This window comes from Lissotriton helveticus, chromosome 3_1 (assembly GCF_964261635.1).
Source record: "Lissotriton helveticus chromosome 3_1, aLisHel1.1, whole genome shotgun sequence".
Lineage (NCBI taxonomy): Eukaryota > Metazoa > Chordata > Amphibia > Caudata > Salamandridae > Lissotriton > Lissotriton helveticus.
This window is the reverse complement of record NC_136061.1, coordinates 768,821,327-768,848,656: the sequence shown is the minus strand read 5'-3', so window position 1 is coordinate 768,848,656 and position 27,330 is coordinate 768,821,327. Positions and strand designations below refer to the sequence as shown.

Sequence of the window (27,330 nt, the reverse complement as noted above, 5' to 3'; positions counted from 1 at the left end):
TGTTTCCCTGTCCAAGTTTTTAAAACTTCCATTTCTATCTTCTTATCTTTCCATTTTGAGACGTTATAGATATATTGTGTTCGGAGTTGCAGGCATTTGAGACCCTGGGAGTATAAGTCATGAGGTAGCATGATGTTGAGCGTGACTGTGGCGTGATTGGCGTGATTGGATATCCAATTCCCAAAGTGATGCTCTGCCTGCGCTGGACGCTCTCCTCCGTGTGTGGAGTTCTCAGTTGGGCATTTATTAACGCAGGAATTTTCAGGTTGGACATTTTACTTGTAATAACAGAGAAGGATCAGCTTCGAAAGAGAGTGTGAGTTATTGAGCTACAGAGTGGAGTTGTGATGGGGACTGACAAGATACAGTAGGTGAGTGACCCACTATGTATGTTGGTCTGATGACAAGTTGTGTGAAAGTGTTTAGTTGTGCTGTTGTCTGTAAGGGTGAGGTGAGAGTTGTGTTGGGGACGAGTTGGGGTTAATTGAGGATTTTTTATTGGGATATCCTACGTCTGAGGTGTGGAGTGGTAAAGCGAGGGGATATGGGAAGGGATGAAATTCAGTCATCTCAGCTAAGGTAGATATGGGTAAGTATATTTCTAAGCAGGAGGGATTTTTAAGTGGTCGGATTGTTTGACTTAGGTCACAATGTTATGTGAACTTCCCTGGTTGTGGGATATTATGTTTTTGGGGGTGGAGGTTGCACCGTGTGGTAGTTGAGTGTAAGTTACAGTGTTGGTGTCAGTCAGGTTGAGGATTCAGTTATTAATATGTTGGAAGGATGTTGCATTGTAACGAGACGTATATCCGTGTGTGAAGTGTAGGGTGTGTTGGTACACGTTGGTTTTGATTTAATTAATGTTGTTTCAATAGTTGCTTGTAGTTGGTGTCTAAATGTGTTATGTATTGTGGAGTTGATTAAGCTGCGCCCGTGTTGTGCACTGGGAAAAGGTGTGGACTTGGGTGAAAGTATACACAGAAGAAAAATCAAACACCGTCAATGTGAGTAAAAAAATGTTTACACATTTGGAGTTTAAAGAATAGGAAAAGATATGTACACCCAATCAAAATGTCGTATTTTCGCACCCAAATGAAGGGCACACTCTCTCGGCACATTACAAACGTTCTCGACAATCACTGCTATAGCACGTGACACCCTGAAAAGGCGGTGACAAATATGCACATCGCGGTGACATGACCGCTCACCACTGCTGCTCTTTTCAGCTGTAGAAATCTTTTCGCAAGTTCGATACCAAACAGAACGTTCCCTTTCGCACCCCACACTTTCGGAATGGCCTTGGCGTTCTTACCTGACAACATCTGGGCTCTGACCTTCACGCCGCCTCTTCAGAAATCTTTACAAGTCAAAGGACGGGGACATGTCCACAGCGTGAGATCCGCGCGAGCGCCGCGTCCTTCCCGGGTGGCTGCATCTGGGAACATGCTCCGACGCACCAGCCAAAGTTTGGAAATGGCAATCTTTCTTCCAGCTTCTCAGTAGGGTAAACAGCACGGCATCGCACAGTGTTACCCTTTTCCGTCTTCCCTCTGGGAGCAGATTACTAAGGATGACTAATATTAGCAGAGTTTTTCACAGACCACCATTTGGCTGGCCGAACAGCAGTGCATTATCTGCACAAGAGAGGTGCATGCCTGGAATGAGCCTACAGCCTTCAGTGCACTCTGTCTCTGCTGTTTGCACACTCTCGAGGCAGCGGCGTCAGAGAAGCCCTGGGACGGACGCCGAGCCCGCCAAATCAGAGTCAGTGCATGCACCCAAAGCATCTCAACGCGTCAGCAGCCCGGCTATCAGTTAGACAAGGCAGCTGGAGAGGCCCTTCGCCCCCGCCCGCCTCTGTCCCTGCTGGCTTTAATGTGCTCTGCTCTTCTCGTTGGAAAAGCATAAACTCACAATAACAATTTACAGGAGCGCTTGGAAAGGTTTACAGAATAGAAAAGAAAGATGCTGCAGGATATGAAACTCTGAGAGAGGGAGAGAGAAAGGGGAAAAGGAATGAGCTGGCGGCGTGAGTGTGCGAGAAGAGGAAGCGGAGGATGGCGGTTCAAGGAAGAGGATATGAGAGGCCAAAAAAAGAAGAGCAGACGGAAAACTTCAAAGGGAGGACGATGGCTTGAAGGGGAGAAAATGTAATAAAGAAAAGAGAAACAGATGGCGAGGTTGGAGACAGTGTGACAAAAAAGATAAAGACTAAAAAGAAGCTGAGAGTAAGGAAAAGGATGTGGAGTCTAGGAATGCCAGACAGGAATGAAGAAGGCAAACAAAAAGTGAACTGCCAATAGGGACAGATGATGTCAAGTGTACGTGGAGTAGATTGATAAACAGGCTGAAAGCACCCAGTGTTTGCTAACTGTCCCTCAATCCCAAAGGTAGATGGCCAACCATTAGCTTCTTCATAATGGCATAAGGACCCCGAGACTGAATACATACTGGAAGCAACACCGTGCCTAATGCAAACGCAATCACATCTCTATCCAACCAATGTAGCTTTTTTCTCCAGTGCACCACCACTGAACACTTGGAGAAATATCCGAAACTCACACTTCAACTGAAACATTGCACTGGCTCATTGACCCTTCGCTTGTTAAGTATGGCTCTCACCGAGAGCCTCTATCATTTTTTTCAGTTTCTTTAAGTCACAACTCCTTGCTATGACATCACAACAGTGGAGTACAAAACTCGTTATCAATTGTTGTGATGTCATAAACTCCATCCAGGCCAGGTGACGGGGCCCTCTGAGAGCTTGTCAACACCGCTCTGCTTCGACTGAAAGCAGAAACCACAGCTGCAGGAGGGGGAAGGAAGGCAGGGAAGGTAGTAGATTTTGGTTAAGGATAGCAGGTAACAAATTTATATTTTACATTTGCATCAGGGAGGAGAGGGCATGTCATGCCTAGCTTGCCCATTATCCTCTGCCTCTGCAGAGTAGTTGAAGGCAGGGCAAGATGATTTTGGGGGCCATATATAACATAAAATTATAGATGGGTAAAAAGTGAATTACGAGATGTTTTTCACCATGGGGTTCTGAGTGATAGCATCGACAACCCGAGCATCGCTCTTTATTGGACGTCACTCAGAACCCCTCGGTGAAAAACATCCCCATAATTCACTGTTACCTATCTATAGTTCTATATGTTCCACATAGCTATCCTAAAGAGCCATTAGCACAAATTACTGGATTCTAAATCTAGTAATTGACTGGTATGATGCTAAAATAGCGGGTGACAGAACTTGTTAACTGCTGTTGTTTCGTCATAAAGTAATTCCAGGCAAAGCAAAGTTGGTTTTGAAGGAGAACATGACATCCAGCTAAGTAACCAGTCGTAGGTCTGCGTAAAATGGGAAGTTAAGGGAGGATCTGGCAGGGAGCACAGATTGCAATTCATTTCGTACCCATGACTAGTCGAGGCATCACACTGTAGGGGTGTTGGAGCACAGGGGGCTGTGTTTTGAACAAGCCCCTGTGTAGCAATTATTCATGGTAAAATCTTCGGAGCCAGGAGAAGCCGACAAGGAGCGTTGGCTATGAGCGGCTCAGGAAATTGAGATGTTACAGCACGAATCCCCCTCTAGGGAAAAAGTGGCAGAGGCAGCACTGGAGGGTCGCCTGCTTGCTGCACAGGTAGGTGAAAACAGGATGTTGAAAAACAGAGATCTGCCAGAGCAAACAAAATCAGACCCCCAGAGAACAGAGTACTACAAAGAAGGTAGGCGGACAGCAGTTTTCTCTGAAGGGACGTTCAGGCAAAAGGGAAGATATGCACTAAGAAGCACATAGAGATTTAAAAATTCTGTCCACAGGGCCATAGTAGACAGGGAAATTATCCTGTAAAGATTGTTACTGTTAAAGCTGCTGGCGGTGGGGGTAAAGGAGTATGCCGGATGAGCCAGGGCAACCCAAATTGTCTTGTATTCGATATACGAGTGAATAAATTAGCAGCTCGCATGCAAAAAAAACAGAGGCAGTGTACAGACAAAGCTGTGAGTGACTCCTTCTTTTGAGGAAATGTTTCAAAGTCCAGCCTAGATCTACTATTGAAAATGACGTAGTGGGTCAGCAGGGTGCCCACAGTCTCTGAGAGGGTGAGGCAGGGAGTACAGAAAATGCCATATCTACTACGCTTACTACATCTAGGACTCCAAATTTACCCCATCCCCAGAAGTTGAAAGGGTGTGACAATCAGAATATTATGGACCCATGGATGGACGAGTAGACATATAGAAATAGATTTCAAATACTGGCCAATGAGGGGGGAAAGATCTATTGAGTCGCCAGAGAGGCAAGAGCTGGTGTAGGGAGTAAGGAGTGGAAATGAATGTTGACAATGGAAATCCACGTCACTCAGTGGGGGCCATAAGCATAGTGCACCAGCCTCCAGATGAAAAAATGCTACAAGCATTAGCCATGGAGGTGAGAAACGGTTTCACCATCTCCCTCACCAAACAGAATGAAATCTGAGGGATGTGTGAAAATCTGCGGGATAAACTTGACTTGTTGTCCCTCAAGAGCACAGACCCTTGAGAGCACAGTGGCAGAGCTAAAAGTGGCAGCGACAATAGATAGAGAGGAGATAAACCAAATAAAAATCAGGGAGAGAGAGCTCCAAGACAAACTTGAATCCTTAGAGAACAGCGCAATGAGAAGAAACATAAGAGTTCTGAAAGTACCAGAGAGAGGAGAAGGCGAGGAAATAAAGGAGTTTTTTGTCTCTTTAATGAAAGCAGCAGGCTAATCATAAAGCCCAGAGGAAGACTTTGCAAGAGATATTAAACGGATACATAGAGATCCATTCAGGAGTCACCTGATAGGACCAAGCCAAGGAAGATATTGGTGAATTTCCTGACATATGCCACAAAAGAGAAGATCTTGGCTAGCGCACTGAAGCAAAAATATTTTAAAGGTAGTGGGTTTACCTTCAAGGTCAGGTCAAACATCTCTCGCACCGCCTAGGCTAAAAAATGGAAGCTAGGGAAACAAATAGAGGACTTCAGAATCCTAGGTGATACAGCCCTACTGAAATTTCAAACTACACTAAAAGTAATGCACAAAACTAACATGCATAATTTAAGGGACCACAAGGAAGCACACAGACTGTTTGAGGCAATAAAGGGGGGAAAGTACGTCACAGGAAAACTAGAACATGTAAGACTAGCAACCAGAAGCAGTTTGCAGATGCCTTTCCAGTTTCCTTGAGTCTGCTGATTATGTTCTGTTTGTGGAACCCCATCAAAGGCACTCAAAGGGCTGGACTAAGCCACGAAGAAGCAGGGGAGGTTTATCCAGGGAGTGTTTATGGTAGGGGTAAGAGGAGCACAGGGTGGGGAGCATAGTGGAGAAAAATTATAAAAAGTCTTCAGAAACCTTTTATAGATACTTTTCAAGATATAGCCTGGCGTGTTTTTTAAGAACGAAGATAGGCAAACCCTAGTATTGAGAAGATGGTAGTACCGATCCGAATTCTCTCATGGAACGTCAACAGGCTTAGGACAGTTAGGAGACTTAACAAACTGATACAATACTTAAGAGATTCAGCAGCTCATGTCATAATATTGCAAGAGAACCACCTTACCAGGAAGGAGTGCTTAAACCTATTTTGCAAACAAAAATGAGTTCTAGATATAGTAGGCACAGATCAGAACTGCAGTGTGAGAGGGGTTGCAATTCTGATAAAACAGAAATTTGAGGCAACCATATCAGGGAGCGAGAGGGATAGGTTGGGTAGATGGGCTATTGCCAATGTACAATCACATGGAAAACAATATACATTGGTGGGATACTACGGGCATAATGTGAAGGACACAAACCTCTTAAAATCAGTCTCCCAGAAACTACTATTCTTCTCCTGCCCAATCATCATTGCTGGAGATTTTGACTCAATTATGGACAACAATCTGGATAGGTCTAATAATAGTAAGGCTAGTCTGTATCCTGAAATGCGGTAATCTTAAAAAATATGATGAAGCATTTGTGACTTTGTGACTTATGGAGGATGAGATCAGGGAGACATTGAGGATACACTTTTCGCAACAAGTAATATGGCCACTCTTCTAGGATAGATTATATATTATTAGATCGGGCCATTTATGAGGATGTCAGAATGGTTAAACATGTAACTGTCCACCTTTCTGACCAGAAAATAGGCCTCCTAGAAATGGAACTGACTATGGAGCAGAAATCTAAAAGGTGGACACTTGACAAGTCGCTGCTCTTACACTCAGAGGTGGTGGAACAACTACAAGTAGAAACCGAGGAATTCTTGAAGGTGAATGTTGGCTCAGCACCATTACCTATAGTTTGGGATGCCGTCGAGGCAGGCATTCATAAGGAGGAAGCTGATTAACTTCTCAGCTCAGAAATATAGGCAGTACAGAAGTGAGGTCGAGGAACTGGAAGGGGATCTGTGTCAGCCAGAAAGCCGACATTTAGTCCAGCAGTTGACACCTGAAGAAAAAAGGAAAGTGGAGAAAGAAATGCTAGCAAAGAGAGAACAACTCTCATTAATTCTGGAGGCTCAGGTTACGGCAAGGTGGGAGGCAATTAATTTGGCACATTTTGAGTATGGTGAGAGTGTAGGAAATTGCTGGCCTGGAAAGACAAATCGGATCAGGTCCAGAATGTCATGCATGAAAAAAGAGATGAGATGATAGGTTTAACTTCTTCAAACACTCAAGATATTGAAAATACTTTTCGTAATTTTTTCACAGAGCTGAACTCAGAAAACGAAACAGTGTCAAAGCAAATGGTGGATGAATGGTTGGCAGGTTATACACTTAACAAACGGACCATAGAGCCCAGCTAGATCAAGAGACAGAACTAGAAGAAAGTAGGCAGGCAGTTAAATCAAGCAAGGAGGGAAAGCAGTCAGCTTCCCAAATGAGCTCTGTAGGGCTTAGGGGAGGTAGTAATCCCCTTCTTGACAAACCTGTTTGGTGAAATATTGGGAAATGGTGCACCACTTGCACAATCATGGGGTGAGGCTGTTGTCCCCTTAATTTTAAAACCAGGGAATCACCCCAAGCTCCATGACTCAAATAGACCCATATTGCTTTTGAATAACGACAAGAAACATTTCACCAACATCCTGGTCAAGAGGTTGAGCCTGGTAGTGGGGATGCTGGTGCATAGGAACCAGTAGGGCTTCTTGAAGGGTATATTTCTCCACAAAGTGACGCACAAGCTAATCTGCGCCATCGATCTTGCCACTCATTTTAGGATCCTTATAGCCGTTGTCACATTAGATGCAACTAAGGCATTTGATACAATAAACTGGTTATACCATAACACAGTTTTGAAACTCACCAATATAGGAGAGAACTTTTGAATGGCGATTCAACGAATATTCTCCACCTCCACTGCCAACGAATATTCTCCACCTCCAAAATCCTTATAAACTGAGGCAAGACATCAGAGTTTAAAATCCTGAAAGGGACAAGGCAGGGATGCCCATTTCACCCTAGCTCTTTAATCTGTATATTGAACCATTGGCAAGAAACTGTAAGAGGTAAGGAAGATAGTTCAATTTAGGTATGACGCATGAGAAAAAAAGACCTCCCTTTATGCCGATGACTTTTTGGTATATCAGCAGACCTACAATTACCAGCAGTGGAACAGCTGGTTCGGGAGTTTGGGATGGCATGGTATCGAGATACGCAGAAAATGCCTCCAAGACAGAGATTATGGTCTGGAATAAGGGGGTCAAAAAGGAGATGAAATACCTTGGTATTAAAATTACACAGGATGTGGATAAAATACCAGAGTTTAACTTTAAAAATGTGATGAAGGAGGTACAGGTTCTGTTGTCTAGCTGGTCTCACCTACCTTAAACGATCTTTGGTAGAGCCAATTTTATAAAAATGACCATCCTGCCAAAATTCACTTTCCTCTTTGACTCAATCCCTTTGCATTTCAAAGAAGAGTGGATAGGGAGTCTCCAAGGCATTACTAGGTCTCATTCACCTGGACATCAAAGGGTCTATGTATTTCATGGAAGAAACTCCAAAGGAGGAGTGAGAACGGGAGGGATCGCGCTGCCAGACTTACATGTGTATACCTAGGCTTTTCAGTTGAAGACCGTAAATGTCTACTTAAAGAAACTGTGGCAAGGGGGAGCACTTGTGAAGCCAAGTTAAAGGATGTTAGAGGGGGCAAATCTCACTTGTTTTACAAGTTTGGGGATGTAACATTTTACAAAATGTAAGGCTGAAAGTGCTACAAGCAATGGCTTATTTATGGGCAACGATGAGGAGAGTAACAAATCTATCATATAATAGGAAGTATGCTCCAGTCTGGGAGTCCCCTGGAACACCTGACCTCTTTTCAGGCAAGTTAGGAACCCCTATCAGAGAGGCAAGGATAAAGAAGTGGGAGCAGTTTTTGCAGGATGGAGAGTGAATCCCATATGAAGACAAACAAAGGGCACCCCGGGGTAAAATCACAGCTTTTATGATTTGGCAGTTAAAAGGGTGGGCCAGGGACTGCAGGGATGAGGTAGGGAACTCGAAATAGCTTGGAGATCAGCTATGGAGGGAAAAAGAGAAAAAGAGGGAGGTCTCCTGCTGCTATTGGATGATTCTGGATAGTAAGGATGGAGACTCTGTGCTTCCAGAGGACTTGGTAAAGTGGCCTGCCGCAGCTACTGACGCAGGACCTATTGCAATTATCTATGTGATTACTCTCCAGTAAAACCTGCATACCTGGGAAGAAATCATCTTTTTTACCCACATAGAGCATTTTGGTTGTGGAAGAAGCTTTCAAAATTGAGGATAACGAACTCTGTATGCTGAAAGAAGTGTGGTGTAGAAAAGGTGGACACCCATCTTTTCATGGCGTGCCCAGAGATTCCGCAGTTCTGTGAGGAAACAAGCAGAATCATTAGTCAGATACTCTGGGATGAAATTAAGGTAAGCCTTGTACTAATAATTTTTGGCAAAGCAGATCCACCGGTGAAATTTAATAAAATGAACAACAAACTGGTGTTTTATTTGATCTTGTTGGCAAGGAGGGAGATCTGCCAGACCTGGATATTAAAGGATGCTCCCACCACTGCTGAGTGGTTGAAGTTGGTAAAATATATTTGAAATATGGACACCTCCTCGAAGTCTTTAAGAAGATCACAATTCTTGGGGCCTTTTGTCGCATAGTTGGAGGGAAATGTGTTTTGAATCGTAAAGCTTAAGGTCCTGTGACTACACCAAACCTTGAACTATGGATTAGTTCGGAAAAGGTCAATAACATTTTCCCAGACCTGTAAACCTAGGGCTCCCTGAGATGGAAACCCAGGGTATATTAATTATTAAATATTATGGGGCTGAAGGTGTTCGAGGTCGGAGGTAAAGAAAAAAGGTGAATGAGGACAAAATAAACAAGCATTGGGATAGCCAATTGGTTTCGCCTTTTGAACCTTACAAGTGTTTAGCCATGCAACAATTGATGTTGTTGCACCAAGGATATTGTGCTGCATAACGAAATACTTATAAGGTCCCAAAAGCAAGACCTTTTTGCCATGCCAATGCTTGTTGTGTTTTGGAGGCAGTTCTCATTTAATCATACAGAGTCAATAGGTACAGCATATTTAGCATGTGAATCCAATTTCACAGCAGACACTAACCGAAATATGTGAAGAGAACTGTGAGCAAATGCAACCATTATAGTCTTCACAATGTCACGCTATATAAACCCGAAGTGCTGATAACTCTCTCACAGTAGAAAAAAGGCCTTTTATTTACGTTTTAAAGACAAAAACATTAATAAAAGTAATTGTCATTTACAATGCCAATATCTCAAACTCGCGTAAATGCAAGACCTAATGCAAGACCTATTGCATTGCAAATGCTTGCTTAAGTATGTAAGTCTGGTCGTTAGTACGATATTAATAAACAGGATATGGTGCAGCTCAAGAAACCTAAAGAGGCAAGGAAGTTCAGATAAGGGACACTAGAGACAGGTCACCGAGGGACACAAGATGTCTACTAATGCCAAGACAAATGGACAAGGTGCCCTCGCAAGCGAGAGGCAGCTGGTAGCAGTGATAACCTTTTGTTGTTGAAGAAACTGACATCTCCATGCTGCTATGAATCTTACTTTCGCAAAATCTAATGAAATTCCGAGAACATTCATAAGAATAAAATAAAGCGATTTTGCACCCCCTGCTGATTGAACATTATGGGATCAATGACTTCAGACTAAAAGGTTTACATCGACCAAATGTGAGTGAACCGCTCAGTGTGAAGCACAGCGCTGCGATTTGTGAACAGAGTTTAATAGTATTGCTGATACACTGCCACTTTCTAACCAATCATAATTCAGTATTGTCCTATGAAGTAAAGAAAATGACGGAAATGAAAGCATAACGTGAGGCAGAAGTCTAAGATTAATATATAGAGCCATGGGTTATTCTATGACGTGCTCAAAACCCCTCAAAAAGAGACTCTGTGGCGAACATCAGCCTGTGATTAGTTACTCTTCTAGAGGTGATAGGAGGTATATATTTCACCTGTTGTAAAACACAACCGACAACAACTCGTGATGCAACCCACACATTGATATGTACTTCCAAAGTATTGCGAGCGGGTGAAACTATGCTTGTTGCTCGTGGCGAACGTCATCACACCTACAACACATTAACGCGTTGTTATAGATGTACGTTGAAACAAGAAAAGCTTGTTACTTTTAAAAATAGCTGATTGTCTTACACAGTGCTTAGTCCACCTTGCCAGGTTTCAGAGCGCTGCACAATGCATATTTAAAAACACAGTCAAGCACCTCTGGACTGTGGCAACATGTAAACATACATGTTAGCACTGATGTCATATATACAACATTTGACATCATTAGGAACAGCAGGTAAACAAGAGCAGGGTGAACGAGAGGCAGCAAAACAGCCAGGCTAGTGATCAGCAACAGAAAGAGACACACACAGCAAAAACAGACACAAATAGCAGACCAGACACATAGCAGAAAACGACACAGCAAAATCAAGCACATACAGCAGAAACTGACACGTACAATATAAACAAGCACACACAGAATAAACAAGCACATGCAGCAGAACCGAATGCATAAAGTAGAAACAAGCAAACAAATCTGAAAGCGTCAGCGATGTAAATAAAGGCACTTCGCCATCGCAGATTGGCGAAAGCAACATGGGATCCGTGGATGGGACGAGCAGAAAAAGCAAATGGGTGAGAGCACGCAATGTGGAACACTCGTGCTAGCTTACCCTAGCGGGAGCAGGAGCAGCTTTGCGCAGCCATGCTAATTACAAACAGATGTTCGCGCACCGCTGTGCGCTCCCGCAAGGTGGATGCCACTACAAGCAAGAGTGTGCTTGAAAAAGGAGCTGGCCGATTCCTAAAGGTCATCTCCTACACAGCGCATGCGCGCTGTCTAGGCGAGACCTAAAAAGGAACTCCAGGCTGCTCTGGCTAGCCTCTCAGAGAGTTGATCGGATTAGAACTAGAAAGCAGGGCACACAAGGCACTGAGAGTGATGTGGCATGAGGCCTGATATTGTATTTTAACATTTGGGACAGGGAGGAGAGGCCATGTTATGTATGGCACCCTCCCCCCCAATTACCCCTCTGCCTCTGCATAGCAGTTCCAAACAGGGGCAAAGTCTTTTGGGGAGCCAGATATAACATCTTCTGCAATGCATTAAGATCACAGTTTGAACGAGGTACTTCTATAGTTTAGATAAATGCTCATCTCACATAGCATAAGACAAACACAACTGAGGCATCAGTGATGAATTCTTTTTCTTTTAAAAAGTACTAACCAAATCACAGAAGTTTTTTAAAGGAATGGTTGTAGGATGAAGGAAAGGGAGATTAACTGTGCCACTGGATTCAAGCTAGCCTGACTGATGAGGGGTGATAACCCAAAACCGGTCCCAGGATGCTTGTTTCTGGTCCAGGGAGGACCTGGCTTCGCAGTTCCGGCTGGACTGTTCCCATGAGGAGCAGGATCAAGACTTATTTGCATATAGTTGGGTCTAAACTGGATGGCATTGCGAGCAAAAGAACAATGGATTTAACCCAGATCTCTTGACTGGGGGTGAATGTTTGATTTTTTTTCTGCATTCCGTCCATCATTTGTGTGTCTGTTGCAATAAGGTGGGCAGCATTTGCCTGTGACACATTAGAAATTTGCTAACTGGAGTTAGATTGAATCTCTCCTGAAGCACACACAACCTGTCGTCTTCAACACTTTGCCTAACTAACCGTGAATGGTCATGTTTCAAGGTAGAAATTACAGGCAAAACAGATCAGACAGGGTATTGATAGCGTTGATATAAGGGTACAGTCAGATATCAATATGATACGAGGAATGCTATGGCGTCACTATCACATGCCATATCAATACGACATGAAAGGTCATCACCGGGAAATGGGAGATTCTAAGATCTTGACATTGATATTTAGGGGTGCACCAAAAAAATCATACTTTTAGTTTCTCAGTTATTTAAAATTATTTTCTCAGTTAATGACATCCACTAGGACAAAAGCTGGTATGCATAATTATCTACAGGGCATTACTGTACAATGATCGAAGACTTATTGCAAGAGCAAACCTCCACCTGGGGAGTTTTATTCTTCAAAAAAAGAAATACATGTGATATTCCTTTGCACATGTATTAAAAACCTACAGCATTAAAGACATTTTAAAGAAAATAATTTATCCGTTTTAGGTTTTTGTAAAGTGTACTTATCACTCACCAATTACGTCAGACTGGTGTTGGGGTAGATACATATATAAAAAATGCAGGTAATAAGAAGGTGCACGGTGGGACCATGTGATGGGCTAAGTACGCCCATCAGTAAAGTATCAATTATATATCCAAAAGATGCCAAACTGTTAAAGAACAAAGCCTGGAAAGCCATGATGGAGAAGGCATGCTAGTCAGGCGACGGACCAGCTACATCCTAGAGTCAAATGTATCATTTGTGTGTCAATCCGCTCAAATTTTACAGAGTGCCATGCTGCAATTCTAAATTCTGTATATTTGTGGAAATTAGGAATATATATATATATATATATATATATATATATATATATATATATATATATATATATATATATATATATATATATATATATGGAACAAACAACTCCTCTCAAGTGAAAGAAGCAGAAGCCTCAGCGGGGATTAAGACAGCACCGTTTATTTAAAAAAAGGCGAATGCATTTCGGCCGGTTTGGCCTTCGTCAGCGCCTGCGGTGAATATGGAGGAAGTCCTGGCGTTCTGCAGTTCAAAATGCAACAAACCGCACTATGATAGGTGCGAGTAACAGCTCCGCCCCTCAGCGTTAATTAAATCAGTTCAGCTGGTCCGAGACAGTCTGCGGACTCCGTTTCCCAGGATGCAGCAGTGGCTCCCAGGTGAGTAATGCTCAGGGTCGTTCTTGGGGTAATTCAAGAAAATAGCGGGGGGTTGCCATGCTGCAATTCTAAATTCTGTATATTTGTGGAAATTAGGAATATATATATATATATATATATATATATATATATATATATATATAAATATATATATATATATATATATCAATTACCTACTGGCGATAGCCAGTAGGTATATATAGTTAGGATTGTTTTCCATAGGGAAATCGCAACATTCTATTGGGAATAACTTTGGCGCCGGTTGAGGAATCTTCCTGTAATTTTCCTTAACTTTGCCCCGCGGCGCTCCGGTCCTTCCCTGAAAGTTTGGAGGGGATTCGTCAAGCGGGGGCCGAGATAAAAGGGGGGTCCCAAAACGTGTTTCCCCATGTTAATTTCCATAGGGCGGTTGGACTCACTTTTAGCCCGAACGACTGAATGGTTTTCCACCAAACTTGGCAAAATTGTAGGGACTGGTAGCCCGATGTGCCTTTGCTATGTCTCAAGATATGTGCTGCAGTGGTTTTTACGAAAATTTACTTTGAAAAAATATATATTGGGCTACATTGGGCTATATATATGTTAGAGCCCAAATGTAGCCCAATGTAGCCCAATGTAGCTCAAAGATGGCCACCAGAGACAAAAAAAACAAATGTAGCCCAAATATCAGCCAGATGTAGCCCAACTATAGCCCAATGACAGAATGTCCCAGAGTGTTCTAAAGAACAACTAGAGCGCTAACAGTCTTACTTATGACAAAAGTATGGCACACCTGAAGTCATCTTGATTGGAATAAAGTGTTAACACTTAAAACATTTAATTTGCAAAGGAACAAAATGAGGGGGTTCATTTTGCCATAGGAATTATGATTAGTGCTGAAGAAAGAAAAATTAGGGCACATTTTTTTTGACTTCTCAAATCCTCTTATATTTCATTAAAAAAATTCTGATATGCAGTGTCTCAAGATGGCCACCAGAGACAAAAGAGCCTGTGCTTAAAAACTCTGTTAGCAAAGCAGGTATTTGAGATTTAAAAAACGTTTTAATATATAAAAACGTTATCCGCTAATAGAATTAGCATTTAAAAAACCTTGCGAATTCAATGAAAAAACCATAGGTTTCAGGCCTTATATAGTTAGGAATTAGCATTTAAAAAACCTTGCGAATTCACTGAAAAAACCATAGGTTTCAGGCCTTATATAGTTAGGAATTAGCATGTAAAAAACCTTTGAAATTCACTGAAAAAACCATAGGTTTCAGGCCTTATATAGTTAGGAATTAGCATTTAAAAAAACCTTGCAAATTCACTGAAAAAACCATAGGTTTCAGGCCTTATATAGTTAGGAATTAGCATTTAAAAAACCTTTGAAATTCACTGAAAAAACCATAGGTTTCAGGCCTTATATAATTAGGAATTAGCATTTAAAAAACCTTGCAAATTCACTGAAAAAACCATAGGTTTCAGGAGTTATATAGTTAGGAATTAGCTTTTAAAAAACCTTTGAAATTCACTCAAAAAACTATAAGTTTTAGTGGTGTTATAGTTAGCTGGACATTTTCCTCATACAAAACCATTGAAATTGCTCCTATATAATTAGTTGTACTAACTATATTTCGCGCACCCCCAATCCACTGCTGATGATGCCACATATTAGATCATTCATGACATGGTCAGTGACATCACTGATGACATCTCAAATGACATCACTGATGACATCACTGATGACATCATCCACGTGACAATCACATACACCTTTTCATACACTATTACAATTTTTCATCACTCTGTAAAATACAGAGTATCATATTTAAATCCATTGTCACAGCAATACAAGTATCTAAAAATCCACTCAGTGATTCATAAATGTATACACACATCTAATCACTTGCCTATGGATTCACTCATACATGCTGTCAATGAACAATAGAACACTATCAAAAATACTTATACATCTATATCGACATTAAACAACAGCACGCATCCTATTCACATATGAAGTCATCCTACTCACTTATGCAAACAATGGATCATACTTACATATTTACTTAGCAAAACATTTATACAAACACCACTTCTTCTATTCATTTAGATAGTAAGTCATACTTAGTGAATTATAAAATCATCATTACAAGTATACAGTTATCCATACAGTCACTCACACAATCATTGTGTCTTATGTATACTTATTTATATACAACAACTGACACATACACTGCCTTTTATTTTTCTAGTTTGTTGGACCTGTACCATTGAGAAATATATTTGCTCATCACCACACCCATAAAGAGATTCCCTCACCCAAACTGTTAGAACATGTAGTTTTAACTTCATATATCTACTGAATCAACTATTCACACATCTTTGGACAGTCACACACCCCCCACCGAACCACACACACTTTCACACTCCCATACAAATACTCAGTTAACTAATCAATAACTAATATAGACTTTCACATAGCTAGTAACCAACTGTAGAATCAGTTTACACAGCACCTGACAAAGTGATACAGATATTCACACAGTTTAGTCACTATCCACTATATTTAGTGAGACATTATAAATTGGTCAAGTAAACAGTCAATTACACTGCTACTAAATCCTCCATCCAAATATTTATTTATATATATCCACTTATTCTTCAATGCAAATTGCTATATATATAATGCATATTTAAATAACAAAGCAAACCACATTCACTGGATGATGTCATCAGTGATGCCACTGACCATGTCATGAATGATCTAATATGTGACATCATCAGCAGTGGATTGCGGGTGCGCGAAATATAGTTAGTACAAATAACTATATAGGAGCAATTTCAATGGTTTTGTATGAGTAAAATGTCCAGCTAACTATAACACCACTAAAACTTATAGTTTTTTGAGTGAATATATATATATATATATATATATATATATATATATATATATATATATACGCAAAAATGAAGCAGAGAACTCTGGTAGTGCCAAAGTTTAGGTGGAGAGCAGATCCTGTAAAGAACACCCTACAACACCAGTAACACTCTGAATCTGCTCACCTCAAATGTCTGTTTTTCTAGCAAAGTTTTTAAGCATAGGATTAGCACAGCGCCGAGATAGACAGGGACAAAGTCATTTGCCATTTCTACATCCAAGTGTTGAAGTATACGATTAGCACAGTGCCATCTACGCCAAGCTGTAAAATGAAAAAAAAAGCCTTTTGCCTTTCTAGACACATTATTACAGCTTTGGATTGGTAAAATACTATCCAAGTCAACCTAAAATGGATACATGCAACCCCAAACTTGTGTTTTGCTATCATTATAGCTCTTGAAAGAGGTTTAAGTATGTCCAGACACAATGGGGCACCCAATACAAGTCAAAACAATTCCCTTTTAGGCTTAGAGTGCTACATAAATTATGCTAAAATAAAGCAGAGAATTGTGGGCAGTTCCAAAGTTTATGTGGTGAGTAGCTCTTGTAAAGAGCACCCTACAACACCACCAACTAATCCTATATAAGGGGGCAGGGTAGGGGTAGCCACATTCTTCAATTAAAAGCCCAGGGTACTCACCTCAGGAGAATGATTAATACGTTGGGTAATTAGCAGTGCATGGTGAGGGCACAAGTTATAGTTACCATAGTTAACGCCAACCCCTGAAGCCCACGTCCTACTGCTGAGTGCAGCAGGGGTTTGGCTGCAGGGCCTGGCCTTACTGAGCGGTTTCCCCCCTCCAGCCTATAGTAGCCCTGGAGACCCCATACGCCGGCGCTCATGTTTATTTTGGGTGGGTGCACACCCGGGACCCCAACCATCCAGGAAGCTGGGGCCGTATGCAGCGCACCATGGCCCCTGCAGCCACAGTAGGCTCCTCGGATGCACCCAACCAGGTGCTACAGGAGCCAGCATTGCTCCCACCCGGCAGGAGCAGCTGTTTTTGTCTGCTCCTGCTAGGTGGGGGCAAAGTTTTGTTTCCTCCCCGCAAAAGCATTTAGGCGTTCCTGTGGGCAAGGCATGCCTGCTCCGACTTAGTGGGAGCTTAAAAATTGCTCCTGCCAGGTGAGAGCAAGCTGATATTTTCCTGCCCGTGCTAACCCGGGCAGGGAAACTACTGTGCTCTGGGGGTGGGCTCCCAGGACAAAGTAATTGAGCTGGCTCATGCGAAGGGCTCCTGGTGCCTTTCCAGCCTCAGGGAGGGAAGCTGATTGGCTGCCCTTCCTTTGAAGTTCACTGTGGCCCGGGGAATAGGGTTCTTGGAGCCTCTTAAGGCTAAGGGAGGGGTCCGCGAGCCTCCTCCCCTCTTTATAAAGTGACAGCCCCAAGGAATGTCCTTGGTGACTTAGAGGCTCGGAGAGGCACACTTGTCCACCTCCCCCAAAAACAATGTTTTGCACTACCCACAAATTTACCGCACAACATTTTTATGTGATGCATTTATGTTTAAATGTTTTAGACTTTCACACAATACTATTATTGAAGCTGCTAAAGTGTAGTACATTGTTTATTGTTTCAAATGTTTAAAAATGTGTTTATTTTACACATTCACATAATAAACTCTCACATTGCGGCTGAGGACTCAAATCAAATTCTAGTTCGTGTTTTCATATATATTACTATGACGTGTGGTGGAATATTGTGACAAAACCGGACTTTACCAATACAGGAATAGTGCTGAAAGGCACTGGCTAAACATCATTTTATAGTTGCTCATTTTTTTAAGTACCAATTTCTTACTGAGATGCTTTAGTAATGTGATGCATTTATGTTCAAATGTTTTAGATTTTCACAAATGACTATTATTGAAGCTGCTAAAGTGTAGTGCATTGTCTATGTTTACTGTTCCAAATGTTTAAATTGAGCACCAACCTGGAACATTTTGTTTTACCTGTTTCTGTGTCCTGTGAGGCCAGATCAATTAAAAAGGTTTGAATTTCTCCTATCTTTGAGTGCAAGCTCTCTTCCTTAAGGGAGTTTGGGAGGCTTGTGGAGTGTTTGAAGGCACTAATGGTATTGCAATACTTTGCACCACCAACGATAAGGTAGCACGCCAGCATAAGCTAGTGTTAGTTGGGTGTTTATTGTAGCGCCAAGATACTGTTGTATGTGCGAGGGTTGAAGATGCGATTTGGTGTGCTTTACTATGAATCCAAGTCTAGATTTGGGAAGACATGAATATGTTGTCTTCTTAAGTGTGCTGCTACTACTACTAGGCATTTGGTAAACACCCTTGGCGCTGTTGTAAATCCGAATGGGAGCACTTTGAACTGGTAGTGCTGCCCGTCTAGCACAAATCTGAGATATTTTCTGTGCACTGTGTGGATGGGAATATGGAAGTAGGCGTCCTTGAGATCTAGAGAGACAAGGAAGTCGTTAAGAACCAGCAGTGGAAGGACTTGTTGGAGTGTGACCATATGAAAATGATCTGACTGTATGTAAATGTTTAGAGGTCTGAGGTCTAGGATGGGTCTTAGAGATCTGTCCTTCTTTGGTATTAGGAAATATAGGGAGTATACTCCTTTGTTTTTGTGATGCTCTGGAACTAATTCTATTGCATTTTTCAGCAGGAGGGATATTACCTCCTGTCTGAGCAATGTTAAATGTTCCTGTGACATTGGGCGCTGCTTGGGTGGTATGTTTGGGTGGGTAGATGTTAGTTCCAGACAATAACCTGACTGAATTATTTGGAGCACCCACCTGTCTGATGTGACGTTTTCCCAGGCTGATAGGTATTGTTGGAGTCTTCCCCCGACAGGAGTGGAATGGGACGGGGGAAGGGGAAGGGAGTCATTGGGCAGGGGTAGAGGCAGAGCGGGAGTTGTTATTTTTACCTATGCCTTTGTTATTGTTACCCCTGTAACTCCCCCTCTGTTAGCCCTTGCTGTAAGTGGACTGTGTAGGGGCTTTGTACGAGGTAGAAGCTGTGTCTGAAGTATATCCCCAGGTGGCACCTCGATAGGATGAGCGACGAAATGAACATCTGGGAGCCTGCGACTGCAGGGCTCCCATAGATTTGGCGGTGTCTATATCCTTTTTCTTTTTTTCTAGTGATACATCCACGTTGGATCCAAATAGGTGTTGCTCATTAAAGGGCTGATTAAGAATGTTACTTTGTACCTCAGGTTTGAACCCTGATATACGTAGCCAGGCGTGTCTGCGTAGTAAAACGCTGGTGTTAACTGCCCTAGAGGCAGTATCTGCTGCATCGAGTGCACACCGAATAGAGGTGTTTGTGATGTTTTTACCCTCTTGGATAAGCTTGTTCGCTCTATCCTTGTACTTGTCAGGGAGGTGCCTCATTAATGACTCTAGCTCGTCATAATGTGCCCTGTCATATCTGGCTAATAATGCCTGTGTATTGGCGATACGCCACATATTTGCTGCTTGAGACGCTGTTCTTTTCCCTGATGCGTCAAGTAGCTTAGACTCCTTATCTGGTGGTGCAGCCTCCCCTGATGACTGAGAGTTTGCTCTCTTGTGTGCATTGGAAACTACAAGTGAGTCTAATGGTACTGGACCTTTAATATATGCTGGGTCTGAGGGAGCAGCTTTATATATTTTCTCTATACGAGGGTTAATGACCCGAGTTCTGACAGGGTCCTTTAAGACTTCAGGGGCATGCTTGATAACTCCTTTGAGCATTGGTAAAATGAATGAGGACCTTTGTGCATTATCAAAGGTATCCATTAAGAAGTCTTCCTCAACAGGGTCTGTATGCATGTCCACTCCATGATATTGTTCAGCCCTGTGAATTAATTCATTAAACCCTATAGTGTCTTCTGGTGGGGAAGGCCTTGAGGGGTATAAGTCATCCTGAGTGACATTTGGGACATCTTGGGTGGTAAAATCATCCCACGGGTCAGGGGATCCTGTAGGCGTGGCTGGATCAGGTATGTTACCCCCCTTATCATCAGAGCTATCATCCCTGTCTGGTATGATGGAGGATGCTGGGGAATGCGGTGGTATGGGAGGATGTGGTGATGGTACAGGTGAAAGAGAAGGGGAAGGCAGTCTTAGGGGAGAGGTAGCCATGTCCTTCTTCTTTGAATGCGGAGCTGGAGCTGGTGTGTCCAGTGGTCGCTTTTTTGAAGCCAAAATGAAGTGTCCAGTGATTGGATCCTTAGCTAGAGTCTTTTGAGCAGGGTCTGGATAAGGTAAATCCTCTGCAGGAGGGTGATCTTTTGGTGCGGAGGAAGGCTTGGGCACCGAAATGGCTTGTTTTGGTTTCTTGACAATGTCTTTCACTGGGGAAGCAGGAGTCTTTTTCGGCTCCGAGGCTTTTTTCGGTTCCGGTTTGGTTTTTGGATCCAATGTTTTTTTTGGATCCGATGGTTTTTTCGGTTCCGGTGGATTTTTGGAATCCGAAGCGGGTTTGCTTGGTTCCGACCTGGGTTTCGGTGCCGAAGAAGTAGTGATATGTTTCGGTGCCGACGGTTTGGATGTAGGTGTAGTCGGTGCCATTGTCTTTTTCAGAGCCCGAGTCGCCTGGAGGCTTAATTGGCTTCTTAGCCGGGCCCGAAGGTGGGCCTGTAGAAGCAGAGTGCCGGTGTGTACCCGAGCCCCAGGGTGAGGGTGTGACCGGGGCCTTCTGTGTCGAGGACGGGTCGGGGTCGACAGTCTTACTTACGACCCGCTTCACTGGAGTGATGTCCTCGACCTCAGAATCTTCTGCCTCGGAGCTGCTGTCGACGTCATGTTGTTCTGGAACGTTGACGCCTTCTTCGAAAATGTCATCCTGAATCGGAGCTGAAGATCTTTGAGCCATTGTTCTCCTCGCTCTTCGGTCCTGTATAGTATTTTTGGAGTGGAAAGAGGCACAAGCTGAACAGAACTTTGCCTCGTGCTCCGGAGAGAGGCAGAGGTTACACACCTCATGAAGGTCGGTGTGGGGAAACTTCGACCCACATTGAGAACATTTTTTAAATGGCGTCCTTTCCATGAGCTGGAGTCGAGGCCTAGCTAGGCCCGAAGGCCGTCGACGATGACCGGAATCGAGATCCTCGATGTTGAAGAGTAGCGTCGACTGGAAAACGTTTGAAACTACGTTTTGGAAGTTGGTGAGGATTGCGCGCCGAGGGAAAGTGGTTACAACATGGAGCTCTGGAAACACATCCGAGCCCGGTGGCGGAAAAAAACAATCTGGGGATGGAGCCGATGCCCATGCGCAGTATCATCCAGAGGAGGAGTCACCTATCCTGTGACTTACAAAGACTTTTCTACAACAAAACAAACTGCAAACATCCGGGCCCAACACTAGGTGGCCATCTATGCATAGTGTGTAATCTGCAGCTCATATGCCTCGAACATTATATATATATATATATATATATATATATATATATATATATATATATATATATATATATATATATATATATATATATATATACATATATATATATATATATATATATATATATATATATATATTATATATATATACACTCTCTGAAATCTTATATTTCAGAGTGCTAGAAATAATTATACATTAAATATATAATCAAAGTAAACACAATAGTTGGATATTCCAGTAAATTCATTATCTGGATTACTAATGATAACGATTGGGGCTCTATTTCCTTACATAAGTGGTCTTGCACCTAAGTCTCCCAGTGATATAGGATTGTTCACTCTGTCATACATTATTTGTAACTCTACAAAAGGAAGAGAAATCCTAGTGTTACCTCAGCTCGTTGCCTTCCAGCAAATCAATTTCGTTTTTGCTCCAGGGGGATTGAGCAAGTCCAGTTTTTTCTTCGCACTGGCATTGCTTCACCTAGTGATGTCACGCCGAGAGTTGCTTATTACAGTCTGACATCTGATAAAGTGTTTTTACTGGAAGAGCTAGAAGGAGCCCAGCCGCTAGGTTTCTTGGCCAGACTCCAGGTTCACTGGGAAGAGCTGTACACACTCAGGTCCAGCTAAGGATGTGAACTGAAGAAACTTCCACGAAAAAATGTAACTTGGATCTCACGAGTCTCAGACGTTTATAAATTTAGCTTTAAGGGCACCAAACCCATTGTGACCAAAATCTTTCATATGCTTCCTGGAAGTCTAGTGAGACAGATAGCGCTTCATATGAGAAACTCAAAGCACAGAAGTAATTACATACCCTTCAACAGACCCATATAAAAATGGAATGGGCAATTAGGGTGTGCTCAGGGGTCAGGAGAGATTCAATATTACTCAAAAGAATATTTACTTCAGCCTTATAAAAACAAGTAAGATAGACCTGTCTCAGTTGCACAGGACCCATTCACAAAGGCATCTGGGAATGTAAAGTAGTAGTCCTGTAATACTCATTTACATACATACGTTTACATTCCTTCGTGAATTCGCCCAAAAACATCAATTAACTGAATACGTGGATATTCAGGGCATTTTCATACACAATTAGTACAATTAGAAAGCACTATGCTTCCTTTGCACTTTCTTTTTCCAGAGTAGGCTGTTATGGCGGAGATTCCCAAAGTGCTTTGAGAGTACTCCTGTAGCACTACTTCTCATACTCATTAATGCTTTTGTAATTTGGCCCAACTAGTTTCTTTTTGCCAAATAGAACTGTTTTCACGAGCTAATGCCAGAGATGTCTTAATGCATGGGGAAAGTGGGTACTGCCCAGGGCCCCCACCTTCCAAGGGCCCCACTGGGAAAGTCACTGGGACAGTAACAAGAACCACTCTTTCTCTCTCCGAGGGCTTCTGCGCTGACACTGTCTCTCTCTGCCTATCCCTGCCTAACCACTCCATTTTTCTATGTATTCTTTATATAGGTCACATATCTGTTGCTCTCTCATCTCTCTCTCACCCTACCATGCTTACTCCTCTTTACCCTTCTCTCTACTTAAACCTCCCCCTAATGCATTCTTTCCTCCCTCTGTCTTGCCTCTCTTTGTACCTCTTGTGGCCCATCCCGGAGGTTTAACCACCCTCATACACTGGACTTCAAGGAGAGAGACCAGGATGCCTTGCTGGATGCAGGCGCCTCAGTGACCTGCGCATCTATTATATTTTTTATTATACTTCCTAGTTTGGCTGTATCTAGGTGATGCGGAGAGGGATATTCCGGACACATCAAGTAATATACACTGTAAGTAAGGACTTTATCACTAAATAGCACTTGGGTAAAAGTGTGCTTGCAGGGTGATGTAAAATAAACACCCGCTTTAGCACTTTCACCTACTGTTTTCCCCCGTTTCTGAAAGGTAAAGGCATAAATCGGTATTGTTTGGAATAATCAGTTCTGAAAATTGGGCAGTAAATGTAAAGTTGGTCCGATTGGGGGCCCCAAAATATGTCTTCCCCAGGGCCCTAGGAATTCGTAAGATGTCCTTGGCTGATCCTTCTGCTTCCTACTGGGCATCCATGGCCACACTGCAGCAGGGGCGGGGCAGTGTGTGAGTGAATATCCCTGGTGGTCTGGAAGTGCTGGATGCAAAGCTCAGGGCAGGCAGCTCCTGGTGTCCCTGTTCCCAGCTCTTGCAGCAGGCCCTGAAGGCTTGAAGTGAGAAAGAAAGTGAGGGAGGGAGGGGGGAGTAGTGAGAAAGCGATGAGAGAGGGGGTACAGGGAGAGAGACTGAGAATGAATGGGCGGAAAGAGTTTGAGTGTGCGTGGGAGTGGGGCTGGTTTGCAGAGGTTTTAAGGCATGGGGGAAGTGGGCTCTGGCCCTGGGCCCTAACCTTTCAGGGGCCCTCTGATAGAGCCAGCTCTGTTCTGCAGATAATCTTGCCTTAATGATTTTACGTAATCCTTGAACAGATTGTGTTAAATACCATTTTCTGTTAATTCATTTTTAATGTGGGTGATGAGTGAGAATTTATCACAAACATTTTGCAGAAAAATGTGTTTATGTTTCATGCAACATCCATAAAAAAAGTTTCTTTTAGATCAAACAGGCCATCACATATGAGAAACGCGAGGGGGGCGCAGAGATTATTTGCAGTAATATTAGTGAGCTGCTCCTGTGTAACAATATTGAAAACAGATGTCATTGTCCCCGAATATTAGATGTAAACACATTAAGAATTTGGACAAGTATGCCAGTGCACTGTCAGTGACCAGGCCAAAGTGGGCACGAAAGATCTGAAATTGGCTCCAAAACTCAAATCTGTTCTGAACAGGGGCCCCAAAATACGTTTGGCCCAGGGCCCCCCAAATTCTTAAAATGTATCTGCCGGTTTGAGCATGTTTGCCAGGGTTGCTTTCGGTTCCCCAGTCCGACCCTGCAAACCACGAAACACAATTTAATAAAAAATAGATTTTGTACGTCGAGCTTGTCAAACAGAAATTGGCTTCGCAAAACTTTTAGTGATCTGGAAATACATCAGTTTGAAAAGGAGGGCTAGCCATGTCTGACACAACCTGCTAATCCACTTCAGATACGAAATAGGAAATAGCCAGGCGGAAAATTAGCTGCAGGCCTCGAATTTATCATGCTGATTAAAACACGACAAATACCATCTTGATCGAAAGTGCCTACAGCTATCCATAACAGCTAGTGGGGAAAAACATCTCCGAGGCCAGCCCTCAGGAAGAACCATCGCTCATGGCCTCATTCTGGTAACAAAATCCTCTGAAAGAAGTATTGCAGATGGTTCCTTTTGCAAACAAAGCAAGGCTTGCACAGCGTCCTTCTGTGAGTCACCTCCGAGGGTCTGGATTACTCATCTGTTGTTGTGAGTGAGGTACTGTGAGTCATGCAGGCTCTTAACATAGCTCTTGATACTCACTACTCATTTACACTTCCGGTAGAGAAGCACTCTTACTCTGACTCACCAGGCATGTCAAGGGACTTAAGGGATCAGTTGTCTTTTGGTAGGTGGCCCACAAGGTTCAGCGAAGGCTCTAGCCTCCACCACTGTGGCAGAGAACAGCGCGCCCTATGAAAAGCTCGCTACCTGCCTGGTGGACGTCAAAGTGCGGATTTGTTTCTAAAATACTAAATATTAATATCACTGACATGCAGGGACATGTCCGCTTGGCAGACCTGGACATTAAAAAACAATGAAAGTCGTTCCACCTAAACTAGGGTGGGCAGCTGTCACTGTGACTGGGAAGCACAGGCAGAGGCGTAGCAAGGTCAGGTCGTACCCGGTGCAGTAAATTTCCGGTCACCCCTCTGTCCACATTGAAATTATTTTAAAAAGGAAAAAAAAGATAGTTATACATATTTTTGCCATTTTGTCACCCACTTCCCCCCCCTCAGTGACATTTTGTCACCCCTCTCAGTGATGACACCCGGGGTGGCCCACACCGTCCTTCCTACGCCACTGACCACAGGGTCACGCGTGCTGTTCAGTATAGGGTTTCCACTTATAAATCTGGCTGAGGCTCTGCCAGTAGAAACCCAGCACCCCTTGTTCGAATGAGGCAGGGGAACCATGAGATTGTAACAGAAGGCATCTCCTATTTTTTTGGGTGGACAACCCAACCCCCTTTAGTCATTAAAGAGTTGGCAGAGGTAGGGCATCCAACAATTATCTCTTGACTCCAAACTCAGAATCTAAAAAGGAAACACAAATAGCCTTAGGCAGAGCGAAGGACACAGAACCAGTCATTGATCAACTTGCAGCTCTGGTAGAATAAAAAGTGGTGCAACCACATGAACTGAAAAATCGCCCCCTCCCCCAAAGTTCCACCACTCCCAAGCTTCCTGTTAGCAAATAGCACCTTGTGCCACCCAAAAGCAGCATAAGATTCAGCTGATAGTTACGAAATGCACACATCACTTAGTATTGATAAGATCTGGCAGAGGGACACTGATTTCTGTTTTGAAAAAAATGCTCTGGTTTGATTTGAACCAATATCAGATTTAGATGTTTGCCTGTGCAGGACCATTCTCTAACGAACAATAACAAAGCCGATAGAGCTGATTTTATATTTGCAGCGAAAAGCTTTGGTAGTCTAAGAAGATGTGTTGTGTTGTTTGTCATGTTTTGTAAGGTTGTCCATATAATGAGGTTTCTTTAACTTAATAGCCTCAACAGTGAGTGCAGGGTATTGATGTCCAGGGTCTGAACTCCATGTTCTCTGCCTACAAACTCATAGTCCACACTGGCAGTAAAGCGAGAAACGACTTCCTCTTGTCGGGCACCCTGCTATCCTTTTACAACACTACTTTGAAAACCTGACACACTTTGGGATTTGAACAATGAGTTCTCAGCATTTCCTCTTTTAACCTTAGCAGCTGGAAAATACAGCCGTGTGGTTGGAGAGTTTTGTGACACAACACCAGTAGAGTCACCTGAAGGCATGGCCACGCAGCACACATGAAGCAAAATCTGGAATGCAATTCCCTTGTAAACTTGACCAAATGGTTCATCTGCCTCCACCTGCACAGCCTGCTCTCCAGAGCTTCTAAAATAGATGGGATGTGGGGAGAAAACACGGTACTGAGAACTAAGAGATTTATGACTGCTGCCACTCAAAGGGCATAAAAATGAAAATGCTTTCTTGTGGCTGCTGTCTGTGCGAAAGTGGTATGTTGAGTGCCCCATGTGCTCGCTCACATGCCCATATGCAGCATCACAGCTCACCCAGGAGTGAATCCAGCACTGTCTTTCACCTGCAACTGGAGGGGTAAAGACAGAGATATTTTAGGGCTTTGGTTCTTAACCTTTTGACTGCTTGGACCTCCACTGAATCATTACTGGAATTCGAGGACCTCCACTGAGTCATTATTGGAAACCGGAAACCCTCAGCTAAAGCAATTTCTCTGATTTCAACCTCAAAATAATACACAAATATATAAAAACAGGTAAACACCAAACACATCCCTGAATATTGAAATATTCTACTTGATTTACAATCAAAAATAGGAAATGTTTTTAAATTGGTTTCTTTATTTGTATGCACTTTATGATTTGAATTTACTAATTTCAATATTCTTTAATTTTGTAAACCATTTGCAGACTTCCTGAGTAGGTCCCGAGGACCCTAAGGGGTCCTCGG

General features: G+C 42.8%; 1 protein-coding gene across 3 annotated transcripts in view; it reads right to left on the bottom strand.

Annotated features, from left to right (window-relative positions):
• Positions 1–27,330, bottom strand: part of DENND2B (DENN domain containing 2B) — a 1,120,876-nt gene that overhangs the window by 402,944 nt on the left and 690,602 nt on the right. The window contains exon 1 of one of the 3 annotated variants that reach the window (XM_078680988.1): positions 1,313–1,884. The exons of the other annotated variants lie outside the window; for them this stretch is intronic. Coding sequence (XP_078537114.1) covers positions 1,313–1,322 — 10 coding nt within the window. The 5' untranslated portion in view covers positions 1,323–1,884. Of the gene's footprint in view, positions 1–1,312; positions 1,885–27,330 lie in introns of those variants that run through there. 3 annotated transcript variants of the gene reach the window in all.